Below are 14,670 nucleotides of genomic sequence, written 5' to 3'. Positions count from 1 at the left end.
TACGAAACTGTGCAGCAGCGTGTAAATTTAAAATGCATAAAACATTGTCGAAGCAATGGTAGCACACACCAACATGATACGAACATACAACCTGTAAAAATATCGATCGATTAAACACTAATTTCAAAGGGTCTATTAATGTCGTTTTATAGATAAAGTAATTGTTCATGAGGTATTTGTATCTTTACATTTACAAATAATTGTAATGTAAAATAATGTAAAACCTGTAGCATGAACATTAGCTCGAAATACGGTGTCATGGATAGATGACATTCGGGGAGCCACATGTTAAACGGAAGTATTCGCTCGGACTCATTTTTTCCATAGTTTACTGAAAAGTATGCCAAACAGATCTTCTATTTAATCATCGTAGTTTAGCCCTTCTTGCAAGCTATGAGCGATTACGATGCTGATAAAGTAATTCCAACAATTAAGTGCCTAATTGATCTTGGTGTGTAGTGTTATAAACGTTTATTTGAGTCTGCATCGTTTGGCACTACGGCGATGTGGTGAGATTTATGACACGGTATTTACTATTAAGGCAAGGGAGACGGAAATAAAGAAGTTGAAAATACATGCTATGCGTCGAAGTCATTTTAACGTCGTTAATGTTTGCTTTGAATCACGTATCATTCGAATATTGGTAGAAAAAATCTGCCTCTTAAAAACACTAATCGTTTCTGACCGTGTCGTAAACCTCGCGTCACGTTAAATTTTTGCAGAGGTGCTTTGCCGAGATTTGTTCGGGAACCGAACTTATTTTACGTGCTTTGCCGTTAAAGCGTAAAGTTGGAAACGTACCTAGCAAAATTTATTATTTAAATTAATAACGTATGATCGTAACGAGTCAACATTTCTATTTATAGAGTGCCATTTATAGAAAGATAATATTCTATGTTAGTAATTATTTTATTCTCAAATATCTCACTTAGAAGTGGCCTCGCTATGAAACCGATAACCGTTCCCTGAGCGAAGAAAGTGAAGACACAAACGAAAATGGTACACGTACGTCTGCAGTTATCCACGATCATTTGCTCGTGCGAATCGTAATTCAAGTGCCAAAAATTTATTTTCGCATAATCGATTATGTCAAGCAGCTCTTCGTTATATATTAACAAAATGAAGATTTTGACCACAACTAGAACGATAGTTATAACGTTGCATATGACGTAAATAGAGTCCTGTAACCGATATTTTATCGAGTTGGTTTCTGCATGAAAATTGTTCAAAGTCGATATAAAGAAAATTGCCGATTGCTCGATTTAATTCGTCTAGTTAAAAAATTAGATTCTCCACTTACACCAAGATCTCCCCAACTGAAGTACAAATCCCTCGCTTCGGTCGATAGGGAGAGGAGGACGGCGAATAACGTATAACTCAACGCAACGTTCCTGCGACGTTTTTCGACGTAATTATTCGCCAGCCAAAAACCAACGAATTTCATGTAGAAACTCGTGATGATGATAGACAGATCTTTGACTTGCCTAGAGCTCATACCGAGTGTTCTATGGTAGAATGCTTCGATCTTCGATTCTATCGAATGTTTCCAGCTTGTCTATTATCCATCCCGAAGGACACTAACGCGATATTCCCGATCCCTTGATACCTTTCCGCTTTGTTGTCTGACTCGTTTCTCCTTTTCTACTTCGTGGACAACTGGTTATTCCGAACGTCATAGTAATTGCGCGCGAAGAGTAAAAGCGGTGTCGGATCGATAAATTATGTATTATTCCAGGTAAACGATGAACGTTCGGACGTGACGACAATGTATTATATATCCGACAGTTCAAGAGATTTGTTTCGTGGAAGTCTCTGAAGAGCGTTGTGCGCTCGAATTCGATCATGGTTGCTGCTCTCGAGCATAACAGTAGAATTTGCGAGGATTGTTTGTAAATTGTTCCGTAAGTATCCATTTTTTTCTTTTTTGCGTGTTTTAGCGCTGCATGTCAAATACAAATTATGCCGAATGTGTCGATAACGTATAGGTCAATGGAAGGTGTACATCAAACTTGTCACCGACTTAAGACACGATCGTTACAATTACCGATGTTGCGCGGTTAGAAATGGAAATAGGCTATACTTGTATTAGTAGTATTTTTAATTTTGCGTTGCCTTGGAAAAGTGTATAATATATTCGATACGCTGTGTGTAGAATGGAGGGAAAGAGTGGACGATCGGTGAAAGAGTGTATCCAATCGTATTCGCCCTCGTGACGTACGATCGGGGATGATAGATCGATGATCGATCGAGTATTAAAGTTTATTCGCAACCATTAAAATATTTTTATTATCTAAATTCATGTTTATACTATGAATTATTTATTCTTCATTTTCAAAGACGATTTCCTTATGAGCGTAAAGTATGACATTGTAGTACTCATAAGCTGTAATATAAAATTTTAGTGTCGTCATAGGATTCGTCCAAAAATTTATATGTTTCTGGTAATGCGTTGCAAAAAGCGATATTTGTAGGATGAGCGGGATTAAGTAAGAAATGGAAAGATACAGGAAAGAATCCACCAGCGGTCAGATAGCATGGTCGCGTTGATTTCATTATCATCATTTTCGCGTCTTCTCGTAACATTCTGCCAGTTTAGGTCATTGGCAAAGTCGTCCACCAGCCTGTGTACGTTGCCAAGCTAATATTCGAACTTTCCTTCATTAAGCCGTGGCAAGTGTACGTGAAGAAAATGATATGGATAAAGTTGCCAAACATGTGGAACACGAAAATCAGTCGTGTACCAGGGGATGCATCTGCCTGTGTACATAGTATAATATATTCGTATTTAAATCAGACGATATTCCGATACAGCTATTAAATATATTTAAAACGAACGAATATTTGTTTTTTCGACAAACGAATGAATCTGTGCAAGTTTGAGGAGGTTTAACGCGAGAAATATGTGTATCTCAAAAGTTGGACAAACATAAAACGAGACGAACTTACACGTGCGATTTAACGATTTTAATATAAGAGTTAAACGATGAAATTTGCGGTAATTGTGTTTCTACGTATTTAAAAAAATAGAAAAACAAATCCGATGTTCGCACGTACCAAAAGTATCTCGTCCGTGTCGAAACACATCAACAAGCTAAAGATGACTATATGGCCGAAGATCGGAAACCTATAAACATATTCGAGCCTTTCGCAGAATTTGATCAACGATTGATGCTGCTGAATGCATTTTTTCAACGCTATGTAGCACTTGTCGGCGTAATCGATCTTATCCGTTTGCTGGTCGATGATTTTCCACAGATCCAAAAGCCTGTCATGGAGCATACGGAATTGGCAGATCACGTGCATATTCAGTATGCATAAGAAGTTGTCGCAGGCCATATAGGTTACACAGATTTGTTGCACGGACGATAGCTGTGTAAATAGTGATTTTCCATAGTAAAATCATAATTGTGCTCGCTAGGTTTTCACCTTCTTCGGTGAATATTACAGCGCTATTTACTTAATTCCTAATTACTATCGAATATGCTCGCTAATTAGACACTGTCGTGTTTCACGGACTTAAATGGAGATACCTGAATGACGAACATTATTTCGTAATATGGTGTCACGTATATCGGCAGATCGACCCTGTTAGAATTTAATCTTGGAATTAAGATTAATAATCTGTGGAAGACACAATGTTTGTGTTGAAATAATACAATGTGATATTTATTAAACAATTATTTCAAGAATTATAAATGTGCGTTCTGGAATGTAGACAGTTGGCTAGTTATTCACAGACTAACTGGCTTAGTGACCCATGGCCCTTGAAAAGGTTTAGAGCCCCACTCTCCATGCAGTAATGAGTGTGACCTGTGTAGGTGTCTGTGTGGCGTCACATGTGGCACAGAACCTTCTAGTAGTTTCTCGACGTGCCCATCTAGAATGTTCCGTCCATATCCTCACGCTTCTTCCGGCGAATTTTTCGAAAGAGCATGCACGTGCTAGCCGCCGTGGTGCATCTCACGAACGCACGCTAGTGGGGATGGCGCTGGGCAACCAAGGGAAGAATCCGTACGATCAATTACCTTATCTGCATGCGATTGATATCGTTGTATTCCAACAGACCCACATTGCGATCGGAAGTGTCCTCTCTGAGCCAGTGCTTCTAATGTTCGCTGAAATATAACGAAACACGAGTTTCTGTTTTGTAGTATCTTTCTGGTTGTTACAAATATTTGTTTTAAAATCAGCTTTCGCTAGAACGAGTTTAGATTTTTATCCAAACGAGACGTTTATTTCTTACTTAGATCGTTAATTTATCTCTTCAATTTCCATAACTTAAGAACAAACAACAACTTATCGTGATTTGGGAAATTTCTTTTCTTATCGTTTTATAACTTATAGATTGTTTTACTATATGTTGATGAAAAGTAACTGTGAAAAATGGAGTATTATTCTTCTAGTGCGAAATATTGATGTTTATTCCATTATTTCGAAAATTATTACTTTCTTTCTGTAGAAAAGAAGCTTTATTTAATCTTTTGATCGATGAATTAACTTACCGCAGATTGGTGCGACTGCATAGAAGGAGACAATAATTTGTATAACAGACATTATAAATAGCGACCACAGTTTGCAAACTTTCTTGCATTCCGCGAAAAGTATCTTCTCGTCGAGATCATAATTCAAGTGCCAAAAATGCTTTTGGGCGTGTACAATTATATAAGAGAATTCCGTTTTATAAAGGTTTATCATCGAAATTTTAAACATCGCTAATATCGTGTTCAATACGTTGGCTGCCAGAAAGATACAATGCTGAAAAAATGATTCTAATAAATTGCAATAAATGATCGATGGAAAGTGATGTTTAACATTTAATTGTTACGACTTGCTATGTGAAGAGCAATATTACGATTGAGTAATACTTTTACAGTTAGAAAATTTAAGTTAAAAGAATATTTAACATTCAACATTTAACAACAAAGGAAAAATAACATTAGACAAACGCTTCTAAATGCCCCAATCTGCAATGGAAAAATGTCTTCAAAGTTCTGTAACGATATTTAATTCCGTATAATATATTTCATCCAAATAACTGTACTATTGATTTACCAACACGTAGTACAAGTAAGTACTTATACGCAGTTTAATAGTAACGTTAAAATTTATACAAAAACGGAGAAAATTTTTCACGGGGGTTACTTATTTTCTTACTCACGTCCAAATCGTTCAAATTGTGACAAATATCCGCGTACATGCTATAAACGCTTGTAATCATGGTATAGAATACCGCGAATTTTCCTTGCCTATCTTCGGTTTTGTTCGCCGATTTCCAAATACCCGATTTTCAGCAGCAACCGTGATATTTTAATGGATATATCTGTGTATCGTTCGGTATGCATGACAATCCTTTCTTCCCAATCCTGATTCTAAAATCATTCAATAGATAGTAAACTTAGCGATACCAAGTGGCATTTTGATCTGCCTAGACACTCAATATTTCGTGGTAGATACGTGTCTTACTTAAACAAACTTTTGACGACCAGAAAACGAATATGAATATTTTATTCCTGACGTAATAAGAGCATAAAACGATAAAGAATAATAGAGTTGTCGATCAAAGAGAAACCGTTGCGCACTTACACTAAAATTTCCCCAAGGAAAAGCGCTCCGACCGCGTAGATCAGAGCGAAACCTCTGCGACCTTGTTCATTTCGAATCGTTGCTAGCCACAGGTCTACGATTTATATGGAAAAACATGCACAAATTACTCAGACGTCGTGATTCTGCATCATTCGCGCAGTGAACGTCGAATAATCGAAGCAAGGGCGATGTAGTATCGCATCAATTATAACCGATCGATTTTTAACGAGACGCTCTCACGATTTGTGTCTACGCCAATCAAAAATTCGCGTAGCTGCCTGTAACGTGTCCTGTTCTCGTGTGAAGTGTAGGCGTTGCAACGTAATCGAAAATGCATTATTCACGATTCGAGGGTGTTTGAATGGAAGAAGTAACCATAGAAAGAACGAGGAACGATCGTGACCGTGCATAAGATGGCCTGCGATTCATTTCACTCGTTTTAAGCGATGGAAGAGTGCTTTGTCTCGTGGCTCCATGGAACTCTTACGTTTGTCCAACGTAATATCGCAGCTCAAGTTGCTGCAGAGGATCCGAGGGGATAAAGTTTGTGCTTGAATTTATTCTGAAAATTTTTCGTTAATTTTTCAAATGCAAGGAAGATTACGTCGCATAAAAGGATCCTATTCTTTTTTAACGCGAAATCAAGGAACTTGTACGTTCACTGATATCATTAGATAATATTAAATTTATTCTTGTAATTATGTAGATATAAATAGCGACATTTATTTGCAAATATTAAAATATTTCCATTGCGCAAGTCCGTGCATTTATATAACTATTCCGCCGCTGCTTTTATAGACGATTCTCTCATGAGAGTGAAGTATGACATCGTCGAGCTTATAAGCTGTAACAAGAAATTTTATCAAGGTGTTTTACAATTTTCCATGTACATACGTATTCTATTATAATTACAGATATGTAAAAACGTGTACGTAATAGGCAGAAATGTAAAAATATGACGCGTACAGTATCCTAAGTAAAATTTACGTCACGTAATTTCCAAGACACCACATACGTGATTTATATTCAAATTTTGCTTATTTAAGGACAAAAAACAGTTACATATCGTACCGGATTGCAAAATGTGGTATTTTTAGAGTAAATGGAATTAAAAGAAAGAAATTACTGCATACCGCGGTAGATGTTTCCAAAGTGACGGGAAAGAATCCTCCGGCGGACAGATAACACGGTCGCATCGATTTCATAATCATTATTCTCGTATCCTTCCGTATCTTCCTGCCTGTTTCGGTCATTGGCAGAATCATCCACCATCCTGAATACGATGCCGTGCTAATATTCGTGCTTTCCTCTACTAAACCATTGCAGATATACGTGAAGAAAATGATGTGGGTAAAACTGCCGATCATGTGGAAGAAGAAAATGAGTCGTGTCCCGGGAGATACGTCCGCCTACGTACAAATTTTTTAAGTGACCACCGTAAGCAATATAGCTTTTATTTTAAATCTAGTAGGTACCGAATAATAGTAAAACGTTCGATCGCTCTTGTCTAATTTTATTAAATTGTTAATTTGAGAAATATGGCGTATCCACGATAGCTTTTTAGTTAATTCGTTTTAAATCGCTCACACGTACCAGAATGACCTCGTACGTGTCGAAACACATCAGCACGCTGAAGATAACCATGTGGCTGAGGATCGGCAGTGTGTAAATGTCGTCGAGTTTAGCGCTGAATTCGATCAACGATTGATGTTTTCGGATGCATTTTTTCAACATTACGTAGCATTCGTTCGAGTACTCGACGATATCTGTTCGCTCGTCGATGTTCGACCATAGATTCACTAACGTGTTCTGCAGCATACGAAATTGGTAGACCACGTGTAGATTTAGCACGCATAAGAAGTTGTCGGGGCATATATAGCTCGCGCCAATTTGTTGTACGACCAGTAACTGTGTATGTAAATAGCAATTTATCATGGAGTTATCGATGACAAGTTATTACGATTGCTCGCAGAAGAAGCGGACAGCCTCGTACTCCTGCGATTCGCTTAACATCGCCTCCACGATCGCCGAGAGGGGCAATCTGTCGCCTATGACGTGACAGCAGTCACAGATGTCCGCTGCCTCGCTCCGATCCGGAACACCTGGGTCATCCTGTAGGCATGGTGTTACCTGGGCAGCGTCTAAGGCTGTCTCGCTCGTGTATGCCCCAGTACGTATGAATCATCGTAATAACATGTGTTGCGTTAATTCATTCTTTCCTATTGTTACTCGTAACACCATTCGGGTACGAAGGGCGCAAAAAGGAAAAGGTTGATTGCTACCCTTTGGCATAGACGGAAAGACACATAAAAGATGTATTCGTCAATTACGCATTTGTTCGCTGATCAATTTCTCTTAAATTATTGACAGAAATTTGTGCGTATTACACTGTCATTATTTTCTACTCTACCGATGCGATGCTTTAAACCACCTTTAACTCTCGAAAAAATATACTATAGCTGAATTATTTGATAATACGATTGGTAGAAGAATACGAAGGCATACAGTAGATGTGGAAGTTCCAATCGAAATTACCGAATATTGGTTCTTATAAAAATAATAAGAAATTTACAAACATTTGTTCGCGTGTTCGTGTTGTAGAAGAACACCGAGCGGCAATATACGACCGAATGGATTTATGAATATGGATTATTTTGATGATTGAATATGAGTGTAACTCGACTTTTAAGCGTCAACGTATAACGAATTAAACTTCAAATGCAATTTTCATTATTTTTCATTGTAGTTTTATTTCACTTTGCAGCAGCACACCTTACATACTTTATCATCTGTTACTAGTCATTCTGTATACTTGCAATTGAAATATATATATTAAGAATTGAGGGTCTCCTGTGTAGTTTGTCTTAACAGTGTGAAATATGATACCGCAGTACTTAAAACCTGTAACAATAATACGTATAAGCAATAGATATCCGACGTGTATTTTTTGTACTTTTTTACATTTTCGCACACTGTACAGTTTTACGCAGACAAATTTATCAATCGCTGCAATTTTGACAAATGCCACAACATTTCAATTACCCGAGTATATGTCTCTAGAGACACGACGAAGAATCCATAGCCTGTTATGCAACAAGGTACGCCAGATCTTATAGTAACGAGTATCAAGTCTTTTCGCATCATCATACCGCTTTCGGTTGCAGGCAAAAATGACCAAGGTCCTTTATACACTGCCAAAGCTACGCTCGTGCTTTCTTGCATGATGCAGTCACAGCTGTAGGTGAACATCAGTAATTGGCATAGACAGGCTATTAATTGGAAGCTGAAGATGAAACGTGTTCTGGTAGGTGCTCCTGGCTGCGAAAAGATGCGTTATTAGCGCGCAATAGCTTGTCTGAAGTATGAACAGTGCTCATAATTTTTAAATGTTCGATATAGACACTTTTTACAGACGACGTGTGATTTGCCACGATCGTCATAGTAAGTACAATATATGGTCTATTCTAGACCGCAGATATGTAAATTCGATATTTCCACGAATAAAATTAAAAAGACGGAACTAGGGTACTTTAGGTAAACAGTTATTCCATCGACTAAATGTTATAGAGAGTGCTGTAGTCTGATTAGTTTGTATATTCTCGTATATGGTATGTATTCTGTACATTTTTGTACTTTGTGCATACAGAGTTCGTGACACTCTCTGAGATGTAGGAGTGTAAAAATGAATAATTGATATGAATGCGTTACACTCACCATAAGTATCTGGTACCCATCGAGACACATTACCAAACTGAACGCCAGCACTTGCGCCAAAACAGGCAAATTAAATACCGATTCCAGTTTGCGACAATAAGCTATGAGAGCTTGATGTTGTTGAATATATTTCTTAAAGACGGTGTAATATTTATTTGCCGATGATCCTGTGAACAATTTTGGATTTGTTTCTCCCTTCTCTTTATTCGTTAAATCGGTCATGCGGGACATTTTATATTGCAGTATTTGAAATTGAGTAGCTAAGTGTAGACTCATGACGCATAATAGATTGTCGAAACAGAAATAGCCGACTCCAACATAATACAATGACATGAGCTGTGAATGTATAAAGATTTCCATTGTTTTGTTACTGGTATTAAATTTAACGGTATTATATACGTTGAGTATTATGGAAAGGAAATAATTCAGTACCTGCAACAGAAGTGTTATTTCATAGTATGGTGTCTCTGTCAGTGGCAAGTCAATCCACATATTAAATGGAAGCTCCCTATCCGATTCGTTCCTTCCAATATTTTCTGGTATAGATACAGAATGGTATAATTCTTTGTAAATATTCAGTAGAAAATATACAGTGTTTAAGTTCAAAAGTGGTTTAGTTAGCTTTTTGAATCTGCTATTGATTATACTTAGATATTTTTGTGCACTTTTGGATAAGAAATGGAAGAATAAAAATTCCAATTTAAGATTAAGTGACTTACCAAGAATTGGACTAAGGGCATAACAAATAAGGGTCGCTTTGGTGGTGAATATTACAAAACAAACAAAGACGGTACATTTGCGTTTGCAGTCCATATAAATCTTTTTCTCGTACTCATCGTAATTCTCGTGCCAAAATCTTCGTTGCGTATATGCGATTAAACGAAAAAATTTTTGTTTATGCGCAAGTAATACTGTCATCTTCAGAAGAGGCATTAGGATCGCCAAAATGTTGCACACGTTGTAAATGCGGGTCTGTAAGCAGAGAAAATGTAATCAAAATGTAGAACTGCGGATGGATTCTATTTCACTTGTGCGTTATCCAATTTAGGTATTACAAACGAGAAAACAGAGCACAAGCCACGATATTACCAATTTATGAGAAAACAACCATTTTATGGGAAAAATAAGTTGTTTCAAGAAATCTAGTACATTGTAATTGTGTTAAATGATAACCAAATTATGCTACAAGTTTTATAACTGTGTTATCAAATTGTAAATTGTATAGTTCTTTTTATCACAATGTCTTGCGTTTTATTCCAGAAATAATCAATAAATTTTGTTTTGCATATTGACTTATTAGCTTCTGTAACTTGAAATGAAACTGGACTATTACAGAAATTTAGTCCACAACTGTATCGTTCATCGCGATTTATCTCTCTTCACATATGTCGGTAAAGATAATTGTTCGAATACTTACACTTAAATCACCGAACGAATAGTAAGTATCCGTAACCTCTATCCATAGAGCAAAGAGAATAATAGAGAACGCGTAAATCAGCGTAATAAGTCTGACGCGTCGTTCCAATTGGTTTTTCGACGTCCATAATCCAACGAGCTTCATAAATGTCGACGTCAAGCTGATAGATATGTCGTGGCTCTTCAGAAAACTCATATCGTACTGCTAATATTCTAGTATGTTAGGACATTGAACTGGTACACTTGTACACGATCTACATCGATTATTGCAACGTATTAGAGACGATCAGTCGCTTTGATGTATTGGCATCCTTTCATTCACCGATATCGTACTTTGTGTCTACCTTATTATTATTATCATTGATGCACCGTTATTTGATGTTTCGGAAAAGAAATGACGAGAAAGAGCGAAAGAAAAGAAAGGAGCGAACGTTCGATCACGATAGCCCAGGATTACTATTCTTTGCTCCGAATGAACAACGAGTGGATGGGATCGATCGAGTTATACATTATTCCGGGGTTACGAGACCCTCTGTGAAATCGAAGTGCTGTTCGACAGCTGTTTCGTTTTGCCAAAGGAAAATTTATCTTGCTAAATTAGGCATACGACTTAAGAATGTTGTCTATAATTTCCTTTGATAGAATTTACGAGGAAAAAACTTAGATCGCTTGATGCAGCGGCGGCGCGTTAAAGTGACGAAGATGATAAATGTCTTTTTTTATCTTGCTTCTATGATTTGTGAAGGGTGCTGTGCAGATTCGGTGATATTGTAGCTATGAAACGAATAAAGAAATTTCGGCAACATTTGTTCTCTTACGTCTGTGTGTGATGTCAGTTGCTTGTAGTACGCAATAGAATATTGTTGTCTACGTACTTGGGTTTCTTCTGGATAAAGGGGTCTTTTTTATACTGTCAATAACATTTAAACGTATGACTTTGTATGAAGCTATGTTTTTGAAATTCCTTGCTTTATTCGAAATTTCAGTTATATTTAAATCACCGTTCGACTGGTATCTCAACAATGTAAAGTACTATGACACTACGAAGCTGAAAACTGCGAAAAACGAATAAACAGTTTAGGCGTGTGATGATTTTAAACGTTCCTAATAAAATCTGATATAACTATGATAATTATAGATAGGGATTATACTGGGAAGTGAAACTTTTATTGTTAGGATTGGAATCGGATATTCTCTTCGTATAAAGTCGAGCAAATAATTTAACACTAGCAATTTGATGTCGCCTGCCTTGTAAGGGAGTCATCTTTATTCTTGTATAAACTTAGTATTTGTTCAACAAATACCAATATTATACTATCTTTGATCTGTCATCTATTATCGCATTGGACGTCCTACGTTTATAATTTTAATTAGTGAAAGATTGTCTCATTAAAGTGAAGTATGACATCGCGGTACTCAGCACCTGTAAGAGGAACATTTATTTATTATATTTTCATATTTCATAAAGAAATTGCGACTTTTTGTAAGAATATGTTTGGATGTTTCATAAAATAACGTATCGCTTTTTTCTATATTTTTTACCTTTTGGTAATTTTAAGAAAACAGCTCCATGAAACGGAACGAAATGAATAAACGAATAAATTATAACCGAATGCATTGTGAAAATAATAATAATAAGAACCTTGGTACAAGTTTCTAGAGAGACAGGAAAGAACCCGCTGGCAGTTAAGCAGCAAGGCTTACTCGATCTCAGGATGATCATTGTCAGATCTTTTCGTAGTAATTTCCCAATTTTGTCCATCGTTAGATGGGTCCAGGGGCCAGAATAAACAGCAGTGCCAATATTCGTGCTTTCTCGTATCAGAGTATCGCAACTGTACGTGAACAGCAATAACTGGCTGGAACTGCCCACTATGTGGAATACGAAAATCAGTCGCCGTGTAGGAGGTGAATTTGCCTGCATGCACATCAACAAATTTAACCGAACGATTTAAAGATTATAACGAAACGGTAGTGGTAAGCGTAGAATAATAATAACAAAAATTTGGAATGTAAACGGAGAATAAAACGGCTACTTTAGGGAGAGTAGTCCATGTTTGCTAATATGACTACGGAACAGGATAGGATAACTATAATGTTTCGTACACGACGCGAAGAAGGAAGCATAAACTACTGCTTTGGAAAGCTAGGAATGGGTGATTATTTACGTTTTTTATCATAATGGAAAGTACTTACCATAAGCACCTGGAAACCAACCAGACACAGTAAAAGGCTAAAGACAACTATGTGTCCAAGAACGATGTACGTAAATATATTGTTTAGTCTCTGACAATAATTAATTCGATCTTGATGTTCTCTAACGCAACATTTAAATACCGTGTGATAATTTTTCAAGTAATTTGATGGCAAGGTCTCTTTGATAGCGTGCTCGTTCGGTTGCTTTTCAATCGTTTCACCCAAGTACAACAACCTGTATTGTAATATACGAAATTGAGTGGCCGCGTGCAGATTTATCAGACATAAAAGATTGTCGAAACAAATGTAACATATACCAACGTGGTACAAAGAGAGAACCTGTATAAACATAAGAGTTACGTTGTGTCGTACAATGTTTTGCTCCACGGAAAGCGATATTTTTCACGAATCGAGCAAATAGACGAGCAAGTAAAACGCGTGTTTATGTATGTACCTGAAGCACGAATAGTATTTCATAGTATGGTGTCACACTCAATGGTAGATCGAGCCACATTCTAAATGGCAGAACTCTATTCGAATAGTTTCTTCCAATGTTTTCTAAAATATAAACGTACAATTCTATACTTCAAAGGGACGGTGCTTTATCGTTTATATACCTTTGATATTTATGAAACAAAGAGATTTTGGCGTAGAGTTTGGCACTTTTCATAAACAGGAAATACATCGATACTGCCACTTGAATCGATACACGTACCTACGATAGGCGTTAGCACGTAGCCGAAGACCGTGCCTTGAGCACAAACATTGATCAAAGAGATACACACGATGGAAATCTTTCTACAGTTTTGTAACAACAATAGCTCGTTGTAACTGTAATTCGTGTGCCAAAAATTCTTGTGCGTGTACACAAGTAGCTCGATGAATTCTTTCTTGTGTATAAATACGACGGACAATTTTAGCAATACCATAATAAGGCATAAAATATTGCAAGCCGTGTAAGCACAATCCTGCGATTAAAAAATGGTAGAAACGGAAACGCTTGAAGAATTTAAGAAGCGTAAAAAAGATCGTTACTGGTAAAAAAAATATTTATATACTCACGCCAAAGTTCGGCCACGAGTAGTAAAAGTCCCTGAACTGCACCCACACACCGAACAGGATCGCGACTACGGTGTACATCAAAGTTAACTGACGTGTACGTTCTTCTTCCTTGTTCTTTGTTAGCCAGAGACCGACGATTTTCATTAAAAAACTCGTCATCAGCAAAGCAAAATCTTTGGTGTACGACGCTTCGTTCTCTAGCTTCAAACAAGCCGGCGTAGGACTAACTTTTGTCTTTTCTGAATCTTTATCCATCTTGTCTCTTATTCTTCTTCTTGACACTGACGGACAAGTACCTATTCTTTCCTTCTTATTTTCATTTCGTGGCGTGAAAAGATATCGTGATTATTCAAGGGGTACGGAGTAGGTCGACACGTGCAACGTGTATGTATAATTAAAGAGAGACAGACCTGTGATCGGCTGTTAGGTAAAAAGGGAGTAGACGCTGCATTGTGCATCGAGCGTTGGCGTCTTGCACGTCACGTGGTGACGGAGTCTAGGGCTGCTGCAATCGACGATAAGCTTTCCAATTTTTTTACAACAAAGTGTCACGATCAACGATACTACACAGCTGATGGTTATGTAAGCTATTGTACGTTTTTATATTAATATATAAGTCCTCCTAGTAAAAGCAACTCTTTTCGCTTTTTGATAGCCGTCGTGCGCTCGGTAGAAAAATCACAGCTGTTGGTTTAACTA

The 14,670-nt window shown here is 37.1% G+C and overlaps 3 protein-coding genes and 1 pseudogene across 3 annotated transcripts; all 4 read right to left on the bottom strand.

Moving 5' to 3' along the window:
* Positions 1-2,314: 2,314 nt before the first annotated feature.
* LOC117240237 lies at positions 2,315-5,342 on the bottom strand (annotated as a pseudogene).
* A 1,016-nt stretch (positions 5,343-6,358) lies between these two features.
* Positions 6,359-7,518, bottom strand: LOC117240173 (odorant receptor 13a-like). The gene is made up of 3 exons (XM_033506073.1): positions 7,177-7,518; positions 6,717-6,992; positions 6,359-6,427 (listed from the first exon to the last, which is right to left on the bottom strand). The coding sequence occupies exons 1-3, from the start codon at positions 7,516-7,518 to the stop codon at positions 6,359-6,361; spliced, it is 687 nt and encodes a 228-aa protein (XP_033361964.1).
* An 874-nt stretch (positions 7,519-8,392) lies between these two features.
* LOC117240238 (odorant receptor 13a-like) lies at positions 8,393-11,153 on the bottom strand. The gene is made up of 6 exons (XM_033506211.1): positions 10,715-11,153; positions 10,017-10,269; positions 9,730-9,833; positions 9,298-9,633; positions 8,626-8,901; positions 8,393-8,484 (listed from the first exon to the last, which is right to left on the bottom strand). The coding sequence occupies exons 1-6, from the start codon at positions 10,907-10,909 to the stop codon at positions 8,416-8,418; spliced, it is 1,233 nt and encodes a 410-aa protein (XP_033362102.1). The 5' UTR covers positions 10,910-11,153; the 3' UTR covers positions 8,393-8,415.
* A 919-nt stretch (positions 11,154-12,072) lies between these two features.
* Positions 12,073-14,226, bottom strand: LOC117240172 (odorant receptor 30a-like). The gene is made up of 6 exons (XM_033506072.1): positions 13,972-14,226; positions 13,625-13,877; positions 13,364-13,467; positions 12,910-13,248; positions 12,356-12,631; positions 12,073-12,136 (listed from the first exon to the last, which is right to left on the bottom strand). Exons 1-6 carry the CDS (start codon positions 14,224-14,226, stop codon positions 12,080-12,082), a joined length of 1,284 nt encoding a protein of 427 aa, XP_033361963.1. The 3' UTR covers positions 12,073-12,079.
* Between the last annotated feature and the right edge of the window lie 444 nt (positions 14,227-14,670).

This window comes from Bombus vosnesenskii, unplaced genomic scaffold (genome assembly GCF_011952255.1).
Source record: "Bombus vosnesenskii isolate JDL3184/JDL3185 unplaced genomic scaffold, Bvos_JDL3184-5_v1.1 scf7180000014579, whole genome shotgun sequence".
NCBI lineage: Eukaryota > Metazoa > Arthropoda > Insecta > Hymenoptera > Apidae > Bombus > Bombus vosnesenskii.
The sequence above is the reverse complement of the archived record's forward strand: the minus strand, read 5'-3'. Positions and strand labels throughout refer to the sequence as shown.